Below are 25,390 nucleotides of genomic sequence, written 5' to 3' on the forward strand. Positions count from 1 at the left end.
TTTGCCCCTTCTTTTCACTCAGCTAAATGAAAGGAAGTACAACCAGGGCTCTTCAAGAATAGTAGGAGTAAGACGGGCGTCAAACTCTCTGTACTTCTTTCTGTTTACATACCTTTGCAATTTTTCTACCAGAGATGCTGTTATAGTCGCAAAAGGGAATCTGTGGAAGAGAGTGAGGTCACATTTCAAGCCAACCTACAAGACTATTGGAAAACATCTTTAAAGGAGGCACCTTTCCTGGGTCTGCCCTGTTTCATTTTGCTCGTGGGGGGCAGACACTGACCCTGCACTTCCTCGGCTTTTAATGTGAGCACAAGAAGGGGAAACTCTGTTTTGAGAAACTGAGACCTACCTCTGTGTCTACCCTCGCCACAGACATCTCCGTTAGCAGGTCATTAGTCATGGACCTAGAGGGGCGAAGCCCACTTCTGCCCAAGATGAGAAGAGCGGTCCTTGTTCTGTCGCCGGCCTCCTCCCAAGAGATAGAAAGAGACATGCGTTCTGAGAAGCTGAGTCCTACCTCTGTTTCTCCCTTCTCCACCGACATCTCCGTGAGCAGGTCATTAGTCATGGACCTAGATGGGCTGAAGTCCAGCACCTGCCCAAGATCTTTCATCTGTCACCGGCCTCCTCCCAAGAGGTAGGAAGGGAAATGAGTTCTGAGAAGCTGAGTCCTACCTCTGTTTCAACCCTTGCTACAGGCATCTCCATTAGGAAGTCATTAGGCGTGGACCTAGGAGGGCTGAAGCCCAGGATCTGCCCAAAATGTTTCATCTGTCACCGACCTCCTCCCCAAGAGTCGGGACGGGACATGGGTTCTGAGAAGCTGAGTCCTACCTCTGTTTTTCCCTCTCCATAGACATGTCCATTAGCAGGTCATTAGGTATGGACCTAGACGGGCTGAAGTCCACATCTGCCCAAGATCTTTCATCTGTCACCGTCTCCTCCCAAGAGCTAGGAAGGGAAGGGTGTAGATTACAGAGTAGGCGAAGGAGGCCATCTTGGCGCAGACTCTGCTGCCCTAGAAGACATACCTGTCTAGCAGCATCTCACAGCCTACCAGGAGCCTCGATCCCACAGCTCAGTTCCCTAGAGAGAACCACGTAAGAGCCAGCACCGAGGTACCGCTGAACTTTGAAGAGTGGGCCGGATGTTGCAGAGCTTCAGGGGTGGACCTCCACGCGCAGAGCTGTGTTGATCCTGCCTATCTTGGAGCTACAATCCGTCTGCTGCTCTGTTCCCTCCCAAACCACTTCCGGTAGCGCCTCCTGGAAGAACTTTCCACACGTGGCCCGTCTGCAGCATCACTAGCCTGGATGCCGCTCCATTGATGGAGTTGGACCCCTGTGCAGCTCCTCCTTCAGCCGAACATCTTCTGGCCGCTAGGGCCTTGAACAGAGACCTGAATGTCGGAGCTGCTGCTCCTGTCGCCCCTCGAGTGAGCATGAGGAGATCTATAGGGTACCTGCCATTCTGGGGCACAGGGCTAACTCCTTGACCATCGCTTGAACGTCTAGTGCTACCATCTTCACTTTTTCTCTTAATTCTAATTATGGGATTATCTTAACCTATTTATGAGAGTGCCTGCATTTTTAGTACACAGTCTGTGCATTCACAGTCATTGCGTTGCTGATAATTACTTGTGCTACAATGTCACCGGCTCAAACAACACATCCCCGCCTGCCCATGGCTGGTCCGTGAGCTGTCCATCTGCTGGAGGGCCAGGGAGGCTGGCAGGTACCCTTCACCCCACATCAAGCATCCGACAGCAATGCTTTGTCCAGTTGCTTCGCATTGCACAATACCCTGCTTTAAAGCCACCTAGCCTCATATTTCACGTAGGAGGGCTGTGCTGACAACTTCTCTGTCTATAAAACCCAGACAACCCGGAAGCCAAAGTAAGGGGTCAATGTACTGTAAATATCAACCTGTAAATTCATTTGTTTCCACTGAGCAGATGGACGCGCACAATACAGGGTTCCTGCACAGGCCCCCCATCTCTGACAGTCTCATTTGTGACATCTCCCAGGTCCTGTCGTCTGTGGTACTTCGCTCTGTCCTGTTGCCTTCTCACAAAGCCTCTCTGGCGGATGGGCTGCGAGGATGGAGGGGGTAGGATTCTTCCACAGGGTATTGGGAGACTCCCACAAGGAAGGGCTGAGCAAGTGCTATGTTTGTAAAAATGTAAGTGCCAGGGCCCTCGTCACGAGGCCACACATTGCCCCCGCCAGTGTTGCCACTGATAGTAACAACACAACTAGTAACCATCACACTCCTGCAAGTGTGACAATTCAGACTGTTCGCTGCCCCCAAAAGCTATGAGAATGTCATGGGCAGCAGGTATTAGTCATTTTTAATGTTTCATTAAGAAACACTTGTTGTGCTCTTGTCTCAGTCAGACAGCGCCACTATGTGGCCAACTGTCATAAGTGCTTGTGTTGACAATTAAGTTCCGGCGCCGAGCATCGGAAACCACCGGCTCAAATTAAGCGCTGGGCTGAGCGCAGAACAACAGCTCTTGAGGCCGTATTACACAAAGTGCCCCGGAGGGCGCAGCAGACGTTTGCGCACGTTTCCCGTGCCCCCGGGGCACTTTGGTATTACAGAAGGGGCCGCAGACGCTTGTGCAGCCCCTTCCGCAATACTAATAGCACTGGCGCACATGAGGCACCGGCGCTATCTTCAGAGGGCATTCGCATGGGGTGCCCCATGCAAATGAGGGAATCCCTTTCCCTCTCAGCCCGCACAATATTACAGACACAGGCGCAAAGGCAAAGAAGCTGAAGGTGCACTGAAAGTGCACCATCTAAAAGGTGGTGCACTGTAAGTGCACCCCCTGAGAGCCCTCTGGAAGGGGGAAAAGGGGTCCTATTGACATTCCAAACATCCCCTTGCGGGTGGTGGCAGTCACTGATTGAACCCACCTGCGAGGGGATCTCCATTGTCTTTTAAAAGTGCAGGCGGGTTGCCGCCTGCACAGTGAAACACGGAGCGGCTGTAAAACAGTGGCTCTGTTTTTCATTGGAATGCGCTGCACCCAGGGCAGCACCAATTTGCCGCATTCCCCATAATAGGGTGCATTATCATTGCTTTCACTTGGCGCAACTTTTAAAAGGTGCACCCGCACAAAAGAATGAAAACACACAATGTACACAAAGTGAGCCCAGGTGGGATGCTACATGTGTTCATATCTGAAACCTCTCAAGTATATGGAATTAAGCGTCTTAAAGTAACTTCTTCTGGTTGGCCTTCCTGTTGATGTAAGTTTGTTTAACATAGACGTTCTGTCTTCCACAGGACGGAGGAGAGCATTGTGTGCTTGGAGATGCCGATGGTCCAGGAGATCACCACCACGCTGCGGGAGTGGGCCTGCATCTGGAAGCAGCTCTATGTGGTACGCAAGACTTCTACACCCCGTCGGGCACTGTGTTCAACAGAATAGGCTCATGAAAGTAGCGTGCTATCAAGTTTAGCATATCTTCATTCCAAATTGAAGCAAAGTAAAAGAACCCCTCAAAACTAGCAAAACCTTCCTATGAAGACGTTGTCTCGCCCATCTCATTCATTGTATAGCGCTCGGGAGACACTTTCTCACCATTGTTAATGCCTCCCTCACTCAAGCCATCTTCCCTGAAGCTTCCAAGACAGTCCGGATTCATCCACTCTTTAAAAAACTAAGACCCTGATACCCTCGCCAACTTTTGTCCCATTTCTCCCCGATCCTTCATCGGCAAGTTCATTGAAAAGCAGTCTATGTTCAACTTCAAGATCACATTAATGCGAACCATCTCCTGCCTGACGACTAATCTGTATATAGACGACGCTGCAGCATGGAGACCACTACCATGTCATAGACGATGCAGTCCAGACCACAAATGTGATGACCCCTACCTCTTGACATAGCTGAACATCTCAGCTGCCTTCGGCACAGTCGACACTCCGACTCTCATCCACACCCTGGGGTCTCGAATGGGATTCACTGACAGTTTCCTTCACTTGTTCTCCTCCAAGCTTTCCAATTGAAGCCAGTTTGTTCACATGAGCACCTCCAGGTCCCACATGTTTCCTATCAGCCGTGGCTTCCCAGGGTTCGAAGCCGTCTACTGTCATCTTCAGCCTCCGCATGGAGCCGCTGAGGGATCTTCTGACAGATCGCAGCATCAAGATTCACCGACGTGCCGATGATACACAACCCTAAGTGAAAGTCTCCTCTGCTCCCGACCTCCAGTGCTCCCAGCACTGCCTGCAGCTCACCCAGACGAGGACGTCCGGCACTAGCCAGAAGCTCAACCCAACAAGACAAGATTTCAGTTATTTGCCAAGAAGAACAAGCAAGAAAGGCTTCAAGCCTCAGCTTTCACTGAATGCCAAGCCACTCGGACCCACCTCGGGCACTGACCTTGGCCTCAAGAAACAAACTGGCAAAAAATAAATGCAGACTGGTACCAGGTCTCTCTTCTAAAGAAGTGAAACCACTTCTACCAGGAAGCGGCTTTAGAGCTGCTGTTCAGTCCCTGGTACTCTCACATCTGGATGGTGGCAATGCCCTGCACCCGGTCCTTCCGGACTCCTCTCTGGCACCCTTTAAGAGCGTCCTCCGGCTTGCAAATATGATCAGATCACCCCCATCCTGATGGAACTTCTTTGGCTCCCTCCGATTGCTCACATCATCCTTAAAACCAGCTGCATCGTTTCCAAAGCCATCACGGCTAGCACCCCCGCTAACCTTGCAGACAGGCTCACCGAATCTGGTGGCTCTCGGTACACCCAAGGCCAGGCCCCCTCCAGACTAAAAAGTGTAAAAAAAAAGTACCACGGGTAAAGGTATGAACGCCAAATAATCTTTTATTATAATACTAAAGAAGTGCGTGGTGAGTCTTGTTTAATACAGAACTGCACATGGTTGGTCCATTTCAGTAGCAGCATGAGCTACAAAGTCATGGAATTGAATGCTCTTTATAGGAACTGTGAGTAGTTCATTAGCGTTGGCTCGAGCAGTTAAATCCATGTCAGTTCTTGTTGCTGGTGACCCCTGTTTTTAACTCGCCTTTTTTCAGAAGATAAAGGAACTCGGACTCAGACAGATTTCCCCCACAACCACAACACGTACATATGTTCGTATTCCACATGGAAACTGTTCCATTGAACATGCGGTACTCGTGTAGGAAGTGGCAAAGCACATTCATAGAAGGCCTGCGCGCGCAGACCGGAAGGCCCTCTGCTCCAGCCTCGCTTTGATGCTGCAGGCGTCAGCCAGAGAAGAACATTATCCCGAAGGCCATCTCTCAGCACCTGCAGTGTTAGAACAAAGAAGCGAGACTCTGGATTAAGAAAGAGCTTTCTCCCGGTCAGGAGTACATTGCACGTTCCGGACTTTAGTTCCACCTGTCTGTCTGTGCCCGGCCACAGTGCAGTGAAAATCACCAGATTACTTCCGGGCTGTAAGCTTTTTGAGCGAGTGGAGACTTCATCGTTTAATGAAAAATATTTTTTTACCTTTAATAGCAGTCGCGGCCCGCATGACTAGTGGTTGGGGAGATGGGGGAGGGCTGCGGGGAGGGAGTCGCACGGGGTTAATTAAAAAAAATATATAACTTACCTTTGCGGCTCGCTCCACTCTGGTCCTGCGTCGTCCCGTGTTCTCTCCACACAGAAAGCAGCCAAGCAGGAAGCCTCCCTCCCCTCCCATAAGCCAATCACAACGCTTCAATGGCAGCATTGTGATTGGCTGGGACGCCGACCGCACAGGCGTCTATGGGGAGGCTGTTTTCTCCATAAAGGCTGCATGCAGCCTACATGGAGAACAAGCATTAAAAATGCAATAGGTCTTGTCTTCGTTTAAGTTAAAGCAATTGTGTTTGTAAATAGTTTGCTTTTTAGCTTTGCTTTTATTACCGTTTTTCAAACTTCCATGTACATAACATGCATATGTATGTATTTATGTATATGTATATGTATATGTATGCATGCAAATATTTGTATTTATGAGAAGTAGAGGTAGAGAGTAGAGTAGTAGAGGTACAGAGAGAGGTTGAGAGGTAGAGAGTAGAGAGTAGTAGTATAGAGTGAGTAGTCAAGAGTGAGTAGTAGAGAGTGAGTATTAGGTAGTAGAGTGTGTGTAGTAGAAATTGAGTATTAGAGAGTAGTAGAAAGTGAGTATTAGAGTAATAGAGAGTGAATAGTAGAAAGTGAATAGTAGAGAGTATTAGAGAGTTAGTAGAGAGTAGCAGAGATTGAGTAATAGAGAGTGAGTAATAGTGAGTAGTAGAGAGTGAGTAGTACAGAGTAATAGTGAGTAGTAGAGAGTGATTAGTAGTTAGTAGTAGAGTGAGTAGTGGAGAATGAGTAGTAGAAAGTAGAAAGTGAGTAGTAGAGAGTGAGTATATAGCAGTAGAGAGTGAGTAGTTGAGAGTGGTTAGAGAGTAGTAGAGAGAAGTAGAGTGAGTAGTAGAGAGTAGTATAGAGTGAGTATTAGAGAGTGAGTAGGTGTGAGTGAGTAGTAGATAGTAGGAGAGTGCGAGTAGTGGAGAGCGAGTAGTAGAGAGTGAGTAGTAGAGAGTAGTAGAGAGTAATTAGTATAGAATGAGTAGTAGAGATTAGTAGAGAGTGAATAGAGAGTAGAGAGTAGTTGAGAGTGAGTAGTAGAGATAAGTAGTAGAGAGTGTGTAGTAGAGAGTGAGTAGTAGAGAGTAGAAAGTAGTAGAGAGTGAGTTTTTGAGAGTTAGTAGTGAGTATTAGAGAGTAGTAGAGAGTGAGTAGTAGAGAATGAATAGTAGAGTGAGTAGTAGAGGGTAATAGAGAGTGAGTAGTATAGAGTATTAGAGAGTGAGTAGTAGACAATGAGTTTTAGAGAATAGAGTGTGTAGTAGAGAGTAGTAGCGAGTGAGTAGTAGAGAGTAGAGTAGAGAGTAGTAGAGAGTGAGTAGTTGAGAGTGAGTAGTAGAGAGTTAGTAGAGAGTAGTATAGCATGAGTAGTATAGAGTGAGTAGTAGAGAGTGAGTAGTATAAAGTAGCAGAGAGTGATTAGTAGAGAGTGAGTAGTAGAGAGTAGTAGAGTGAGTAGTGAGTAGTAGAGAGTGAGCAGAGAGTGAGTAGTAGAGAGTGAGTAGGTGAGTGTGAGTAGTAGAGAGTGAGTAGTAGAGAGTGAGTAGTAGAGAGTAGTAGAGAGTGAGTAGTATAAAGAAGCAGAGAGTGAGTAGTAGAGTGAGTAGTAGAGAATAGCAGAGTGAGTAGTAGAGTATTAGTGAGAAATAGAGAGTGAGTAGTAGAGAGTGAGTAGTACAGAGTAATAGTGAGTGAGTAGTAGTTAGTATTAAAGTGAGTAGTAGAGAATGAGTACTTGAAAGTAGAGAGTGAGTAGTAGTTAGTAGTAGAGTGAAAAGTAGAGAATAAGTAGTAGAAAGTAGAGAGTGAGTAGTAGAGAGAGTAGATAGCAGTAGAGAGTGAGTAGGTGAGAGTGATTAGAGAGAAGTAGAGAGAAGTAGCGTGAGTAGTAGAGAGTAGTAGAGAGTGAGTAGTAGAGAGTGAGTAGTAGTGAGTGAGTAGTAGAGAGTGAGTAGTAGAGAGTTAGCAGTGAGTAATAGAGAGTAGTAGAGAGTGAGTAGTATAGAATGAGTAGTAGAGATTAGCAGAGAGTGAGTAGAGAGTAGAGAGTAGTTGAGAGTGAGTAGTAGAGGTGAGTAGTAGAGAGTGTAGTAGAGAGGGAGTAGAAGAGATTAGAGAGTAGAGAGTAGTAGAGAGTGAGTATTTGAGACTAAGTAGTAGAGTTAGTAATGAGTAGTAGAGAGTGAGTAGTAGAGAGTGATTAGTATTGTGAGTAGTAGAGAGTAGTAGAGAGTGAGTAGTAGAGAGTATTAGAGAGTGAGTAGCAGAGAGTAGTAGAGAGTGAGTAGTTGAGAGTGAGTAGTAGAGAGTTAGTGGAGAGTAGTATAGCATGAGTAGTATAGAGTGAGTAGTAGAGAGTAGTAGACTGTGAGTAGTATAAAGTAGCAGAGAGTGAGTAGTAGAAAGTGAGTAGTAGAGAGTAGTAGAGTGAGTAGTGAGAAGTAGAGAGTGAGGAGAGTGAGTAGTAGTGAGTGAGTAGGTGAGTGTGAGTAGTAGAGAGTGAGTAGTAGAGAGTGCGTAGTAGAGAGTAGTAGAGAGTGAGTAGTATAAAGAAGCAGAGAGTGATTAGTAGGGTGAGTAGTAGAGAATAGCAGAGTGAGTAGTAGAGTATTAGTGAGAAATAGAGAGTGAGTAGTAGAGAGTGAGTAGTACAGAGTAATAGTGAGTGAGTAGTAGTTAGTATTAAAGTGAGTAGTAGAGAATGAGTACTTGAAAGTAGAGAGTGAGTAGTAGTTAGCAGTAGAGTGAAAAGTAGAGAATAAGTAGTAGAAAGTAGAGAGTGAGTAGTAGAGAGAGAGTAGATAGCAGTAGAGAGTGAGTAGGTGAGAGTGATTAGAGAGAAGTAGAGAGAAGTAGCATGAGTAGTAGAGAGTAGTAGTGAGTGAGTAGTAGAGAGTGAGTAGTAGAGAGTTAGTAGTGAGTAATAGAGAGTAGTAGAGAGTGAGTAGTATAGAATGAGTAGTAGTGATTAGTAGAGAGTAGAGAGTAGTTGAGAGTGAGTAGTAGAGGTGAGTAGTAGAGAGTGTAGTAGAGAGGGAGTAGAAGAGATTAGAGAGTAGAGAGTAGTAGAGAGTGAGTATTTGAGACTAAGTAGTAGAGTTAGTAATGAGTAGTGGAGAGTGAGTAGTAGAGAGTGAATAGTATTGTGAGTAGTAGAGAGTAGTAGAGAGTGAGTAGTAGAGAGTATTAGAGAGTGAGTAGTAGAGGATGAGTTTTAGAGAGTAGAGTGTGTAGTAGAGAGTAGTAGAGTGAGTAGTAGAGAGCAGAGTAGAGAGTAGTAGAGAGTGAGTAGTTGAGAGTGAGTAGTAGAGAGTTAGTAGAGAGTAGTATAGCGTGAGTAGTAGAGAGTGAGTAGTATAACATAGTAGAGAGTAGTAGAGTTAGTAGGAGAGTAGTAGAGTGAGTAGTAGAGAGTGAGCAGAGAGTGAGTAGTAGAGAGTGAGTAGGTGAGTGTGAGTAGTAGAGAGTGAGTAGTATAAAGTAGGAGAGAGTGAGTAGTAGAGAGTAGCAGAGTAAGTAGTAGAGTAGTAGAGAGTGGGTAGTAGAAAGTGAGCATAGAGTGAGTAGTGGAGAGTGAGTAGGTGGGAGTGAGTAGTAGAGAGTTAGTAGATAGTAGTAGAGAGTAGTAGCTGCATACTGAAAGCGGCATTTTAAATTATGAACAGGTACCCATAATGTTCTGGAACATAACAAAAGAAACCCACATTAGGAAACTCATATATGAGAACGCATATATGAGAAAAATCATGCACACACAATGTGCAAAAGAACTCCCCCAAAAAATACACCTTTGTCCTGTAAACTTACCTGCGTACTGAAAGCGGCATTGTTAAGAAACGGCAATGAATAACGGCAAGCTGCAATTAATAATGGCAAGCTGCGTACTGAAAGCGGCATTTTAAATTAAGAACAGGTACCCATAATAATAAGTAATAACATCAAGCTGCGTGCCGATTAATAACAGAAGCTGTGTACTGAAAGCGGCATTTTAAAATAAGAAGGAACGGCAATTAATAACGGCAAGCTGTGTACTGAAAGCGGCATTTTAAAATAAGAACAGCGTAGTGAAAACTGCACGCACCATGATCCACGGGAAACAGCATTTTCGTTGCTAGGATACCTTCCACGCTTCCGTTGCTAGGACACCAAAATGCAACACGCAAAATGGCGTCCGGCTGTCCACAGTCCCTACGCACTATGGACACGCGCATGCTGTTGTTTGTTATGGACACATGGCAAGAGCGGCCATGTTTGTCCAGGGTTAACGGCAAGCTGCAATTAATAACGGCAAGCTGCGTACTGAAAGTGGCATTTTAAATTAAGAACAGGTACCCATAATGTTCTGGAACATAACAAAAGAAACCCACATTAGGAAACTCATATATGAGAACGCATATATGAGAAAAATAGTGCACATACAATGTGCAAAAGAACCCCCCAAAATAATACACCTTTATTCTGTAAACTTACCTGCGTACTGAAAGCGGCATTGCTAAGAAACAGCCATGAATGACGGCAAGCTGCAATTAATAACGGCAAGCTGCGTACTGAAAGCGGCATTTTAAATTAAGAACAGGTACCCATAATAATAAGTAATAACATCAAGCTGCATGCCGATTAATAACAGAAGCTGCGTACTGAAAGCGGCATTGTTAAGGAACGGCAATTAATAACGGCAAGCTGTGTACTGAAAGCGGCATTTTAAAATAAGAAGGAACAGCAATTAATAGCGCCAAGCTGCGTACTGAAAGCGTCATTTTAAAATAAGAACAGTGTAGTGAAAACTGCACGCACCATGATCCACGGGAAACAGCATTTTCGTTGCTAAGACACCTTCCACGCTTCCGTTGCTAAGACACCAAAATGCAACACGCAAAATGGCATCCGGCTGTCCACAGTCCCTACGGACTACTGACATGCGCATGCTGTTGTTTGCTAAGGATACAAGGCAAGAGCAGCCATGTTTGTCCATGCAGACGCGCGCATACAAGCCCTCCGCTGAATTGATTCCAAAAGGTACCCGGAAAAGCGAGGGCAGCACATGCGCTGCTTTCACTAGGCGAGACCTAAAAAGGAGAGTGTGATGACTGGTTTAGTCAGCGCCCACAGCAGTGGGCAAGCCACTCTTCCCCTGCCTGGAGCAGGACGGCCCACCCCCAACCAAACCCTTCTGCTTTCTCTCAGTGTGAGAAGCAGAAACATAAAATTGTATTCATAATACCATTTTATGTTTCTGCTTCTCGCACTGCAAGAAAGCAGTGGGGCAACGCTCCTCCGCCCACATGGAGGAGCCGCCCCTGTTTAATAGTTGTATTAGGTAACAAAGAAGCAGCCAGTAAATAATGAGAAGCTTCAAACAATAAGTAATGAACAGACAAGGAAGATGGGAAAATACACAGTTGGTTGAGGGACCACTGAAAGAGCCAATGCCATCCAACCAGTGATGTCAGCTGTCTGAGGCATAGAAGAGACGGTGCATGCTTCAGATGCAATGCTTAATTTGTAAGAAAATAAGTGCCAGGGCCTTCCTCAGGAGGCCACTGCAGCTTGCACCACGCATTGCCCCTGGCAGCGCTGCCAAAGATAGTAGCAACACACCTCCTAACCACCACACTGCTAGAAGTGTGACAGTTCAACACTATTCCAGCTCTCCAAAGCTATAAGAATGGGTTGGAGGGAAGGTATTAGTCATTGGTAAAGAATGTTGAATTAAATAAACAACTGTTGTTGTGCTCATAAACACTCCCAGGTGGGCAAGCCCCCCGAGCTCCCCGGCCAACACATGCACGCATTTTCCCTTGTGCTCACAGATAATGCAATTCGGTGATGGTGCAAAAAGGCTGCAGATTTTATTTACATATTGACATACGAAACGCAGTCTATTTTCAAACCAGTCATGTCATTCACACCTCCGCGCTTTCAGTTCCAGTTCAGTCCTTAAACCTTAACAGCACAGCCCTTGTGACAGCGCCCTGAGCGAATGCCCCTTCTCAGCAGGTCTAGCACTTCTCTGGCGGTCTCTAGGCTACACCTTGTAGCCAAGTGTTGTGGGCGGCCCTCATGCCTGGTCCGGGCTACAAGTGCAGTGTCCACCCTCTGCTGACCCCATGCTGACCCGTAACCTACTCCCTGTGCCCCTGCCGTAAGCCATCCCAAGGGCACAGGTTTGAGCGGCTCCTCTTTGGCTATTCCGCTCTGTCTGCTGTCCCTCTGTGCTGACCCCCGCCACGTTGCCTGTGGTATCTCGACCTCGGGCAGCTCCCCCACTTGCTCATACCTGACTCCTTTTAATTGAAACCAAGTGACTCTAGTGCTCCTTCTATGTTGAGCAGGAACAGCCCCATGCCCACTTCCGACAAATGCATCCCATCAGTGTTGTGGTACGCTTGGCTTTAAGGTTAATGAGGCCATGCCTCACAAAGCCCCATCCATTCGCCTTGCACACTTTGGACATGGTGCCATTCAACTGCCTCCTAGATTGCTCTACCGCTGCGTTGTCCTGGGCCCTCCTCCAAAAAACGTGTGGTATAATTTTTAGACCATATAGGTTCCGCTGGTCTTATGAGTATGGCTACAGCTGTCAGTCCTGATATAATGGTGCTGGCTGTATGCATATAAGAAATAATGTTAAAATATTCAAAACAGTTAAAAATATAAATAAATATAATTTAATCTTGAACATAATATTTTAAAACAGTCCCCATTTTTATTTATTTATAAAATATTTAAATAACCTTTTTTAATTTAAAAATTAATGTAACAATACATTTTGTTAAAATATAATTAAGTTACTTTTGCTTACATCTGTACATCACTTTTATTAATTATTAATGTATAATGAAAACATTTTTTTTTAACTTTAGGTTGACAGCTTATTAACTTAAATGTCAGCAAAATAATAAAATAAAAAAAATAAGATATGAATGCTCTAGCATGTTTTCCTTTGATTCTACATTTAAAATGGTTTGTTCTGCAGACTTGTACAGCGTACTAATGCCAGGGAGGATACCCTGGCACTGAGAATGTGTGACTATTGTCAAACCTAGGGCCCAGTGTGACTAATCGGAAAGCGAGGTCTTATGGTTGTTGCAGGAGTCAAGAAGTGAGGAGGGGGTCCTGCACGTAGCAGCAGGTCAATGCACGCGTTAGGAGCGATATAGGAGAACGCTCGACTGCTGAATCTGGCTTTCTGTAAGTGTAGGATTGGTGTGACTAGGAGTCTGGATGAGCGAAGGTTTCTGGAAGGTTTGAGAAGGCAGATGCAATTGTTGAGGTATGCCGGGCCAGTATAATAGTAAATAAATAAATAACTGTATAAAAATAATTTACAATAATATTTAAAATAAAATATTAGTGCAAACTTTTTCAAAGTTTACTAAACCTTTTAAAGAGAATACATCTCTGTACTTTACTATGCAGAGATCTCCACTCCGATCATAGAGTATCCCTTTGGTAAAATACAGGGGAAATAATTTTTTTAATTAAACACAAAAAAGTATTAGGTATAAAAGTATTAAAAACGTTTTTATGATAACATAGACACATTTGTATGATAAATATTTATGTAAATTATTATATATTTATTTATAGTTATTTTAAATTCAGAACTAAAAAAGCTATAGCACTATTAAATTAATGTTGAATTGTATCTTTAATTGAAGTAATATAATAAAGCAAATTAAAATAATTAAAATATTTTTCTGAAGTTTAAATAAAAAGAAAAAAATTCCACTTAAAGTAAAATAATATTATATTATGCATTAATGTTATCTAAAATACTGAAGCATTTACTAAAAGTGATTACATAAATGCAAAATGAATGTAATTATATTTGAGTAAAATGTATTTTTACATTGATATTTAAATGAAAAAGTTATTAAAATATAAGATAATTGTATAATATAATTATGAATAAAAGTATACAATAATACAATTATCATTAAATATGTTCTATTTTTCTAAATTATTTTTTACATTAACTTATATTTAATTATTTTAAACTATTTTAAATAATTACATTTCATATTATTTTCTGTAGGTTATTTGGACTTATTATCAGTCCCTACCTCCTCTATTTTTATGGGAGGCGGTTGCAATACCAGTGGTTGGCCATATGTGGTGCTAGTCTGAGCTGGACTAGTTTAGTCCTGTGTAGGTCCCTTTTTTTCTGTAGTACCTCCAGAAGTGCCGTTCGTGAATAATAATGTGCTTACTCTTTTGTGGATGGGTCGCCGTCCCTCCCTAATCCCCTCCGCTTAGAAAGGATTCCTGATGTTCCAGCCACTCCCCTGTGTCCCTCCCACATTCAATGCTAAAACGTAGACTTACGAGTGAAGAGACTCCCCGGTCGGGCCGAGATCTCCGCACATAAAAAGATAGAAGAGGCGGAGGCGTAAACTCCAAATGTGGGTTTATGAAGCGCATTTGGAAGTATGTTTTGTAGTACCACAAAATGCAGTTTGTAAATACCCCTCACATTTACTACTTCACTACCTGATACGCTCACTCCATTAAACCACACCTTTCACTCACTGGCATAACTCACTCACCCACCACACTAGCAGAGCATCACTCAGCACTCACAAACCTTCAACATGAAACTTCAGACCTGCTTCACAAAGGGTCTCCGCACTTGTGGCAGCGGGGGAGGCCCCACACTGGAAGGGGAGGCTCCACACTGGAGGTGGAGCCCCCACACAGGAGAGGGAGGCTCCACACTGGAGGCAGAGGCCCCACACTGGAGAGGGAGGCCCCACACTGGAGGGGGAGGACCTACACTGTAGAGGGCAGCCCCACACTGGAGAGGGAGGCCCCACACTGGAGAGGGAGGCGCCACACTGGAGGAGGAGGCCTTATACTGGAGAGGGAGGCCCCACACTGGAGGGGGAGGCTCTACACTGGAGAGGGCAGCCCCACACTGGAGAGGGAGGCCCCACACTGGAAGCAGAAGCCCCACACTGGAGAGGGAGGCCCCACACTGGAGAGGGAGGCTCCACACTGGAGGCAGAGGACACACACTGGAGAGGGAGGCCCCACACTGGAGGGGGGGGCCCTACACTGGAGAGGGCAGCTCCACACTGGAGAGGGAGGCCCCACACTGGAGGGGAGGCCCTACACTGGAGAGGGCAGCCCCACACTGGAGGGGGAGGCCCCACACTGGAGGCAGAGGCCCCACACTGGAGAGGGAGGCCCCACACGGGAGGGGGAGGCCCTACACTGTAGAGGGCAGCCCCACACTGGAGAGGGAGGCCCCACACTGGAGAGGGAGGCCCCACACTGGAGAGGGAGGCGCCACACTGGAGGAGGAGGCCTTACACTGGAGAGGGAGGCCCCACACTGGAGGGGGAGGCCCTACACTGGAGAGGGCAGCCCCACACTGGAGAGAGAGGCCCCACACTGGAAGCAGAAGCCCCACACTGGAGAGGGAGGCTCCACACTGGAGGCAGAGGACGCAAACTGGAGAGGGAGGCCCCACACTGGAGGGGGAGGCCCTACACTGGAGAGGGCAGCCCCACACTGGAGAGGGAGGCCCCACACTGGAGGGGGAGGCCCTACACTGGAGAGGGCAGCCCCACACTGGAGAGGGAGGCCCCACACTGGAGGCAGAAGCCCCGCACTGGAGAGGGAGGCCCCACACTGGAGAGGAAGGCGCCACACTGGAGGAGGAGGCCCCACACTGGAGGGGGAGGCTCCACACTGGAGACGGAGGCCCCAGATTGGAGGGGGAGGCCCCACACTGGAGGGGGAGGCACTACATTGGAGGGGGAGGCCCCACACTGGAGAGGGAGGCCCCACACTGGAGGTGGAGGCCCCACACTGGAGAGGGAGGCCCCACACTGGGGGTGGAGGCCCCACATTGGAGGGGGAGGCCCAACACTGGAGTGGGAGGCCCCACACTGGAGGGGGAGGCCCTACACTGGAGAGGGCAGCCCCACACTGGAGAGGGAGGCCCCACACTGGAGGCGGAGCCCCCACACTGGAGAGGGAGGCCCCACACTGGAGGCAGAGGCCCCACACTGGAGAGGGAGACCCCACACTGGAGGTAGAGGCCCTACACTGGAGAGGGCAGCCCTACACTGGAGAGGGCAGCCCCACACTGGAGATGGAGACCCCACACTGGAGGCGGAGGCTGCACACTGGAGAGGGAGGCCCCACACTGGAGGCAGAGACCCCACACTGGAGAGGGAGGCCCCGCACTGGAGGGGGAGGCCCCACACTGGAGAGGGCAGCCCCACACTGGAGGCAGAGACCCCACACTGGAGAGGGAGGCCCCACACTAGAGGGGGAGGCCCTACACTGGAGAGGGCAGCCCTACACTGGAGAGGGCAGCCCCACACTGGAGATGGAGACCCCACACTGGAGGCGGAGGCTGCACACTGGAGAGGGAGGCCCCACACTGGAGGCAGAGACCCCACACTGGAGAGGGAGGCCCCGCACTGGAGGGGGAGGCCCTACACTGGAGAGGGCAGCCCCACACTGGAGAGGGAGGCCCCACACTGGAGGCAGAAGCCCCGCACTGGAGAGGGAGGCCCCACACTGGAGAGGAAGGCGCCACACTGGAGGAGGAGGCCCCACACTGGAGGGGGAGGCTCCACACTGGAGACGGAGGCCCCAGATTGGAGGGGGAGGCCCCACACTGGAGGGGGAGGCACTACATTGGAGGGGGAGGCCCCACACTGGAGAGGGAGGCCCCACACTGGAGGTGGAGGCCCCACACTGGAGAGGGAGGCCCCACACTGGGGGTGGAGGCCCCACATTGGAGGGGGAGGCCCAACACTGGAGTGGGAGGCCCCACACTGGAGGGGGAGGCCCTACACTGGAGAGGGCAGCCCCACACTGGAGAGGGAGGCCCCACACTGGAGGCGGAGCCCCCACACTGGAGAGGGAGGCCCCACACTGGAGGCAGAGGCCCCACACTGGAGAGGGAGACCCCACACTGGAGGTAGAGGCCCTACACTGGAGAGGGCAGCCCTACACTGGAGAGGGCAGCCCCACACTGGAGATGGAGACCCCACACTGGAGGCGGAGGCTGCACACTGGAGAGGGAGGCCCCACACTGGAGGCAGAGACCCCACACTGGAGAGGGAGGCCCCGCACTGGAGGGGGAGGCCCCACACTGGAGAGGGCAGCCCCACACTGGAGAGGGAGACCCCACACTGGAGGCGAAGGCCCCACACTGGAGAGGGAGGCCCCACACTGGAGGCAGAGACCCCACACTGGAGAGGGAGGCCCCACACTAGAGGGGGAGGCCCTACACTGGAGAGGGCAGCCCCACACTGGAGAGGGAGGCCCCACACTGGAGGGGGAGGCCCTACACTGGAGAGGGAAGCCCCACACTGGAGAGGGAGGCCCCACACTGGAGGCAGAAGCCCCGCACTGGAGAGGGAGGCAACACACTGGAGAGGAATGCGCCACAGTGGAGGAGGAGGCCCCACACTGGAGAGGGAGGCCCCACACTGGAGACGGAGGCCCCACATTGGAGGGGGAGGCCTTGCACTGGAGGGGGAGGCCCTACACTGGAGAGGGCAGCCCCACACTGGAGAGGGAGGCGCCACACTGGAGGAGGAGGCCTTACACTGGAGAGGGAGGCCCCACACTGGAGGGGGAGGCCCTACACCGGAGAGCGCAGCCCCACACTGGAGAGGAAGGCCCCACACTGGAAGCGGAAGCCCCACACTGGAGCGGGAGGCCCCACACTGGAGAGGGAGGCTCCACACTGGAGGCAGAGGCCCCACACTGGAGAGGGAGGCCCCACACTGGAGAGGGAGGCCCCACACTGGAGGGGGAGGCCCCACACTGGAGGTGGAGGCCCCACATTGGAGAGGGAGGCCCCACACTAGAGAGGGAGGCTCCACACTGGAGGCAGAGGCCCCACACTGGAGGTGGAGGCCCCACATTGGAGAGGGAGGCCCCACACTGGAGGCGGAGGCCCCACATTGGAGGGGGAGGCCTTACACTGGAGGGGGAGGCCCTACACTGGAGAGGGCAGCCCCACACTGGAGAGGGAGGCCCCACACTGGAGGCGGAGCCCCCACACTGGAGAGGGAGGCCCCACACTGGAGGCAGAGGCCCCACACTGGAGAGGGAGACCCCACACTGGAGGGGGAGGCCCTACACTGGAGAGGGCAGCCCCACACTGGAGATGGAGACCCCACACTGGAGGCGGAGGCCCCACACTGGAGAGGGAGGCCCCACACTGGAGGCAGAGACCCCACACTGGAGAGGGAGGCCCCACACTGGAGGGGGAGGTCCTACACTGGAGAGGGCAGCCCCACACCGGAGAGGGAGACCCCACACTGGAGGTGGAGGCCCCACACTGGAGAGGGAGGCCCCACACTGGAGGCAGAGACCCCACACTGGAGAGGGAGGCCCCACACTGGAGGCGGAGGCCCCACATTGGAGGGGGAGGCCATACACTGGAGGGGGAGGCCCCGCACTGGAGGCGGAGGCCCCGCACTGGAGAGGGAGGCCCCACACTAGAGGAGGGGCCCACACTGGAGGGGGAGGCCCCACACTAGAGGGGGGGCCCACACTGGAGGGGGAGGCCCTGCACTAGAGGGGAAGTCTGTGCTCTTGGGGCAGAATTTCCGCAGTGAGAATTCTCATTACGGCGAATCCGCCTAGAGTGCGGAGACTCTCCACGATTGAGGGGCGTCAACCACAAGTGCTGAGGCCCTTTGTGTATCAGGCCGTCAGTCTGTCTCTCACTCACTCACCTAATCACGAATGACAGATATCACAATAAAACCCGCCGGGCCAAAGTATACTAATTTCATGATGTTTCTTTTCCTTGCAGATGGGACAGAAGGAGAAATATTCGCAGGTTCGAATGATGATGTGTGAGCTCACGGAGAGGAGATCCCAGCTCCTGTCTGGAACCCTTCCCAAAGACGAGCTCTTGGAGCTGAAACGGGAAGTCACCACCAAGGTGGATTATGGGAACAAGTAAGAGGAAGGGGTGGTCTGAGCACAGGCGGCAGGGGGTAGCCTCTCGGAGAGCTAAAGTGAGGGACAAACCTCACTTGGGGTCAGGGGTAGCACAATGGGAGCAGTGGTAGAAGTGCATCCAACAAAATATGGGAACAGTATGCTGCGCGCGCCTGGGGCGGGGTGAGCGAGCGTGGGGGCAGGGTCAAAGGTGTGGCCAAAAAATCTAAATACTCTGTAACTTTTTTCAGTCTTTCACCTGCAGGTAACTAAATATAAAATGAGCAGAGCTTAAACTAAAAATAAATGCAAGTTAAGTTAACCAGTGCAAAATACACTAGCATACATTATTAAACCTCTATTAGTTAACACACTGCAGAGTTCTGTGTCTGTAAACACAGAGCCACAGAATTGAATCCTGATTGATGAGGTGGAGAATAGTGACGTGTGTATGTTTAGAACTACAAGGCCCCAGTCTGTGACAGAATGCACTGTGCTGTGAATATGTAACTTGCATTATACACAGTAGTACAAGGCTGCTATAAAATGCGTAAGAAATGTTAAGATAAAAAAGGCTTCCAAAATATAGAATTTAGTAATACCTAAACTGTACGTAGGGCAATTTGTTGTATAACTGTAATTTCAGAGCTCAGCTGGTAACTCCCTGCAATACCACTCAAAAAGAATAGATCTTTAACCGAAGTTGCAAGTGATTCCATCAATTAAAGACGGGTTCCAAGCACCCTTTACAATTGCAGATTAATCCGTGGCGCACATTTACATGTCTTTCAGGCAAACAGGCACCCGGGCAGGAAGGCTTGTTTAGCTGTCTGCCCACCTTCAGTTTCACAGTACAGGTGAATCCCTGCTTTGTCCTTCAGCTGAAGAATTTCAACTCCTGGAATTAACTATTCTGGGACGGTTGCCGGGCCACTCACATCCCGCCCACTTCGACCACAGCGTAGGAGGGAAAAAGAGCTGTCTGACTGAGGAAGAATGAAAGGGGTGTGTGTGAGAGACAATGAAAGCAGTGAGCAGCACTCGCAGCCCTCACATGACAGTACCAGCAGCACGTATTGCACCTCTTCAAGGCAGCAAGTATCACAGTAGTGTTGCAGGTGCATCACACCAGCCTCCAGGCTAGACAGTGGGACAGTGGTGTAGTAAGGGAAGGGCGGGGAGGCGGTTCGGCCCAGGCAGCATGAGTTTTGGGGCGGTGGCCTCCCCCCCATTCTTACCTGCGGCTGTCGGGCAGCAAACGCAGGAAACGCCAGTATCCCCACCCCACTCTTACATTCGGCTGCTGCGGGCAGCAAAAGCAGGGACCGCCACGGGCGGCACAAGGCCTAGCTACGGCACTGAGTCTAGAGGTCTTGAAAAAGGGGAGTAGCTGACAGATTTTTATTTTATGTACCTAGGTAAGTGGGATACTGCTTTAAACACAGAGATCCTGTTGTTACTTTCAGTTAATAAATTGTAATCCTTCTAATATAGCACAGTAAGCTATGAAGGACATGTGACTCCTACACCTTGTAAGCCTCACTGTCTGATGTAACACATCCTGTATAATAATGTATTCACATATGATTTATTGTCAATCTATAATGTTTACATGTGTTGTAAAGTGCTCTGACGCCCTACAATGGGATGAGTCGCGCTCAAGAAATAAAACAACATAGTGGTGTTTAAATTTATTAGTGTAAATACTGGGACAGACCAACACCTCTGACATTCCTGCAGGGCCGGCATATCTCTTACATCCAGGGACTGAACAAAGTCAGAAGCTGCCTCTCTTAAGTACCTGTGAAGTGTGCCTTTGCTTCCTCTCCATTGCATCGAGGCAAGGTTTTAAGTGGGCCAGGTCCTGCCGGTGCTTAGCACCAGCAGTTCCAAGAAGCAGGTGATGAGATAGGTCCCTATCAGGTTCTCCATTCTTGCCCTCACCCTCCGGATGAAAAATCATAAGAGCCTTGTGAGACCGGCCTCACGGCGTGGCCCTCTCCATCATCCCGCCAACCTGCAACCACCCTCAAGACCCGACATCCCCGACTCCGGCCGCCCCAGCCACCCCCGATCCACGGGCCGGCCAGAGACCTGACAGACTCAACACCCTACCACGCATGCCCAACCGAGGGAGCGGGAACCCTCGGGCCAGACCCAGAGGCGCCAGCCCAGTCACACCTCGGGTCGCCTTCCCCGGGAGGACTCAATCGGCCACCAGGCCCCTGGGGAGCAGGCGCCTCCCCTACCGAGCGTCTGGGGTCCCTCCCAGACCGACCTGAAAAGACCAAGAAGTGAGCCGCAGGAAATCCCGCCGAACCCCCTCCGTCACCCCAGTCCCCCCCCTCTGCAAGCACTCCGGACTTCAAAGAACCAGCGGAGTATAAAACGGGGTGCCGGAGGAACAAGGACAGAGAAGACCTGGAACCACCTGAGCCTGCTGACGCTGTCGCGGCTCCCGAACGCTGAAGTCACCTGGGCCTGCTGAGTGACTCGCGGCCTCTCGCTATTGAACCATCTGAGCCCTGCGGACGAGGTCGCGGCTCCTGAACGCTGAAACCACCTAGGCCTGCTGAGCGACTCGCGGCCCCCAGCATTGAACCATCTAGGCCTGCTGAGCGACTCGCGGCCCCCAGCATTGAACCATCTGAGCCTGCTGACGGAATCGCGGCTCCTGAACTCCGACCACCTGTGCCTGCTGAGAGAATCGCGGCGCTCCCCTTGAGGACGACTCGATAAGAGATCGGCCAGAGACACGACACCCTCCAGCTCGAGGATTGTGAGCTTCCGCAGGGTATTTCGCAGAGACACTATCTTGAAAGACTGTCCCGCTACCCCCATTCCCCACGACTGAATTGTGGTACGTTGTGCCACTGCTGTACTATTTGCCTTTTGGGTCATAAAGATCCCTGAAATCATCGATAAAAGAACTTATCGTCCTACAAAGAATACGTGTGGTGTCCCTCTGTTCACCGTGCAGCTCAGGGTGTGCGCGCCTGGTTCGGCTTACTTGGGAGAGGTGGGTCAAAGGGGTGGGCAAGACGTGTTCGAACCCCCTTCCGGCGGACGCCTTTCCAACATTTGGTGGCAGACGACGGGATCCGAGCCGACACCGAAGGAGAGCGTGCAGTAAAACGACTGACGCACTACCGAACAGAAATGGAAGGAGAAACCTCCCTGGGTGCCACAGGTACCGAAATAAGCTCACCGTTCCGAGAAGATCAATTGGACTATTACACACATAGAGAACTAAAACAGTTTTGCAAAGACCTTGGCATCGCTACCACCGGACTGAGCACAAAGGAAGACTACCAGAAAGTACTGAAAGCCTGGGTCGAGACGGGGGCGCCCCCGACCCAAACGGAAGGAGACTCTACCCATGAACAAACAAGCACCCCGGCGAGAAACAACGGGCCAGAGGGGAACCTGTCCGCCGAGGAACTAGCGGACCGAGAGAGAAGCCGCAACCACGAACTGGAACTGGCAAAACTAAAAATCGAGGGAGAGATAAAACTGGCAGAGAAGAAGTTAGCCGTCGAGCAGTTACGGCTACAAGGGGAACTCGAAGAGAAGAGACTCCAAAGGGAGCACGACGAAAAGAAACTCCAGCTAGAACATGAACGCGGCCTGAAGGAAATTGAGTGGCGGGCTAGACACGAAAAGTCACAGCCGCCCGGGAAACCCCATCCCGCTCCCGCCGGGGAAACCAAAGTCCACATCCCCAAGGATGTGGTCAAGGAGTATTATAAGAACGATGATATCCAGCAGTGGTTTAAAGCCTACGAAGTCGCCATGACCTCTCACCGAGTCCCGCAGAAGGATTGGGGGGCTGGCCTATGGGGCCGGTTCTTAAGCGAAGGAAGAGACACTCTGCTCGATCTGCCCTCCGCGGTCATGAACTCCTACAGCCACATGAAGGAAGCCCTCGTGGGCCGGTACGGACTCACCCCCGAAATGTACCGACAACGGTTCCGAGATTGCAAAAAGATACCGGGCACCACGTGGGTCGAATACGTGAACTTTTACAGCCGAGCTCTGGACGGGTGGATCAAGGGCAGCAAGGTCTCCACCTTCGAAGAACTGTTCGATCTGATCGCCTGGGAACATTTAGCGGCCAATTGCTTTATAGAACTGCGCCAGCATCTCCTGGACAGTAAACTCACCGACCCTCGGAAGCTGGCCGCTGAGGCTGATCGTTGGGTGAACACCCGGGCCACCCGGGGCCCCGTGGGGGACTACGGCCGCCACAGTCAGGGTCCCCCCCGCCAGAGGGGCGGAGGGAACCACGGCCGACCAAGAGACTTTGCCGGGGGGTCCTCCACCAGCCCCCCCAGCAGCCCACCAACGGCGGGTTCGGCCCAGTCTCCAGCCAGCACAGGAGCCCCAGGACGACCAGGTCCACGAGCTAGGATCACCTGCTTCCGCTGCCAGCAGCCCGGACACTTCGCCAATGACCCCCAGTGTCCCCAGTATCAGCGAACCACAACGACCAACCCCACGACCCGGCAGATGGCCTCCGTGGCTCTGGGGGAAGAAATGGAAGACTCCGAGGAATGGGAACCGGCGGCCATGGCCCTGGTCTCCCTTGGGGATCGAGAAATGGTCCCCGGGACACCCTTGCCCGCCAACACAGAGAAATACCGACAGCAGGTGACTATCAACGGCCACCGAGTCGAGGGCCTTCGTGACACCGGGGCTAGTGTCACCGCGGTCCACCGCAGCCTAATTGCCGAAGACCAGATCCTAGCCGGGGCCCTCTGTCCGGTCGTATCCTCCGACAATTCTGAAAGCCTCTGCCAGATGGCCCTGGTGCCCTTCGAGTGGGGAGGGGTCTCCGGAGAACTAAAGGTAGCGGTCCGGACCTCGCAGCCCGTAGACTGCCTCCTGGGCAACGACCTGGAAAATTCCCCGTGGGGGCAGGTGGAACGAAGAGCCCACCTAGAGATGATGGGCCTACCGGAGTGGGTCTGCGCCACCACGCGCTCCATGACCGCACGAATGGCCCCCTCCAAGGGCGGTGAAGCCCTCTTACCGAACACTTTCCCGAGAACAGGGACCCCCTACCAGAAGCAGACAACCCTCCTTCCGAGAAAGTAGGAGACACTAACCCAGGGGAAGGACCGGAACCTTCTGCCCCAGAGGCCCCGATGGAACCCAAAGAACTGCCCGAGTTGGCCCAGTGGCACTGCGAAGGGGGGCCCTCCCGCGAAGAGTTCTGCCAGGAACAGACCACTTGCCCCTCCCTCGAGGGACTTAGACAACAAGCCGAAGCCCAGGTCGCCGGTGATCAAACCGGAACCCATTGGGTCTATTGGGACAATGACCTCCTCTACAGCGAGCAAAAGTCCGCCGAGCTAGGCGCAGCACGAGTACTGGTGGTACCCCTGCGGTTCCGGAGCCTCCTCCTGGGCCTGGCCCACGATGTACCCTTGGCAGGACACTTAGGCCAAGACAAGACCTACCAGCGATTGGTGACCCACTTCTATTGGCCCAAGATGCGAGCGAATGTAGAAACACACTGCAAGTCCTGCCTCACGTGCCAGGGCAGTGGGAAGAGTGGCGGGAAACGCAAAGCTCCCTTACAACCGTTCCCCGTTGTAAGTACCCCGTTCGAGCGGGTCGGCATCGACATCGTGGGACCCCTGGATCCGAAGACCGCCCAGGGCCACAGATTCATCCTCATCCTGGTGGACCATGCCACCCGCTACCCCGAGGCCATCCCCCTCCGCACCGTGACGGCTCCCGTGGTGGGCCGGGCTCTCATGGGGATCTTCTCCCGGGTCGGATTTCCCCGCGAGGTTGTGAGTGATCGCGGCACGAACTTTATATCCCGCTACATGAAGTCCCTGTGGCAGCAGTGCGGAGTCACGTATAAATTCACGACCCCCTACCACCCCCAGGGCAACGGCCTGGTGGAACGCTTCAACCGAACTCTGAAGGGAATGATCCTGTGCCTCGAAGAGCCCCTGCGCCGGAAATGGGACGTCCTCCTCCCTTGCCTCCTGTTCGCGTACCGGGAGGTTCCCCAAAAGTCTCTGGGGTTCAGCCCCTTCGAACTGCTGTACGGACATCCCGTTCGGGGGCCCCTAAGCCTGGTCAAAGAGGGCTGGGAGACAAGCCCTCGGGGAACACCCCCAGATGTGTTCCGCTACATCCTGGCGCTCCGCAACCAGACGAGGAAGTTTAGGGAACTTGCAGAGGCTAACCTCGAGGCCAGCCAGGAAGAAATGAAACGCTGGTATGACCAGAACGCAACCTTGGTCGAGTTCCAGCCGGGCCAGCAGGTTTGGGTCATGGCTCCGGTGAGACCCTGCGCCCTACAAGACAAGTGGACTGGCCCATTCAAGGTGGTCGAACGGAAGAGCCAGGTCACGTATCTGGTCGACGTACAATCCCCACGGAACCCCCTCCGGGTCCTCCACGTAAACCGTCTCAAGCCCCACTTCGTAAGGACAGAACTGAGTTTGCTACTGGCCACCGATGAGGGGGCAGAAGAGGACACTGAACCCCTGCCCGATCTCCTGTACACAAAAGAACTGGACGGTTCCGTGGAGGGTGTGAAACTGTCGGATGCCCTCACTCCCCAGCAGGCCGACGACTGCCGCCAGCTGCTCGGACAATTCGCAGACCTTTTCTCCCTCATTCCAAGGGTGACCGACTGGTGTGTCCACGACGTAGACACCGGCGACTGCCCGCCTGTGAGACACAGAGCCTACCGGGTGCCTGACCGGGTCCGCACCTGCATCAAGACCGAGGTACAGAAAATGCTCAACCTGGGGGTCATCGAGCCCTCCGACAGCCCCTGGGCCAGCCCGGTGGTTCTGGTCCCGAAGGCTGCCTCCCCAGGGGTCGCCCCCGA

General features: G+C 51.4%; 1 protein-coding gene across 1 annotated transcript in view; it reads left to right on the plus strand.

The window, feature by feature from the left end:
* LOC146863455 (dedicator of cytokinesis protein 2-like) overlaps positions 1–25,390 on the plus strand; it is a 2,657,619-nt gene that overhangs the window by 244,141 nt on the left and 2,388,088 nt on the right. Inside the window, exons 5-6 of the mRNA XM_085642885.1 lie at positions 3,298–3,394; positions 18,401–18,549. Coding sequence (XP_085499011.1) covers positions 3,298–3,394; positions 18,401–18,549 — 246 coding nt within the window. The remainder of the gene's footprint in view (positions 1–3,297; positions 3,395–18,400; positions 18,550–25,390) is intronic.

The sequence above is a fragment of the Triturus cristatus genome, chromosome 2_2, assembly GCF_964204655.1.
Source record: "Triturus cristatus chromosome 2_2, aTriCri1.1, whole genome shotgun sequence".
In the NCBI taxonomy this organism is placed as follows: Eukaryota; Metazoa; Chordata; class Amphibia; order Caudata; family Salamandridae; genus Triturus; species Triturus cristatus.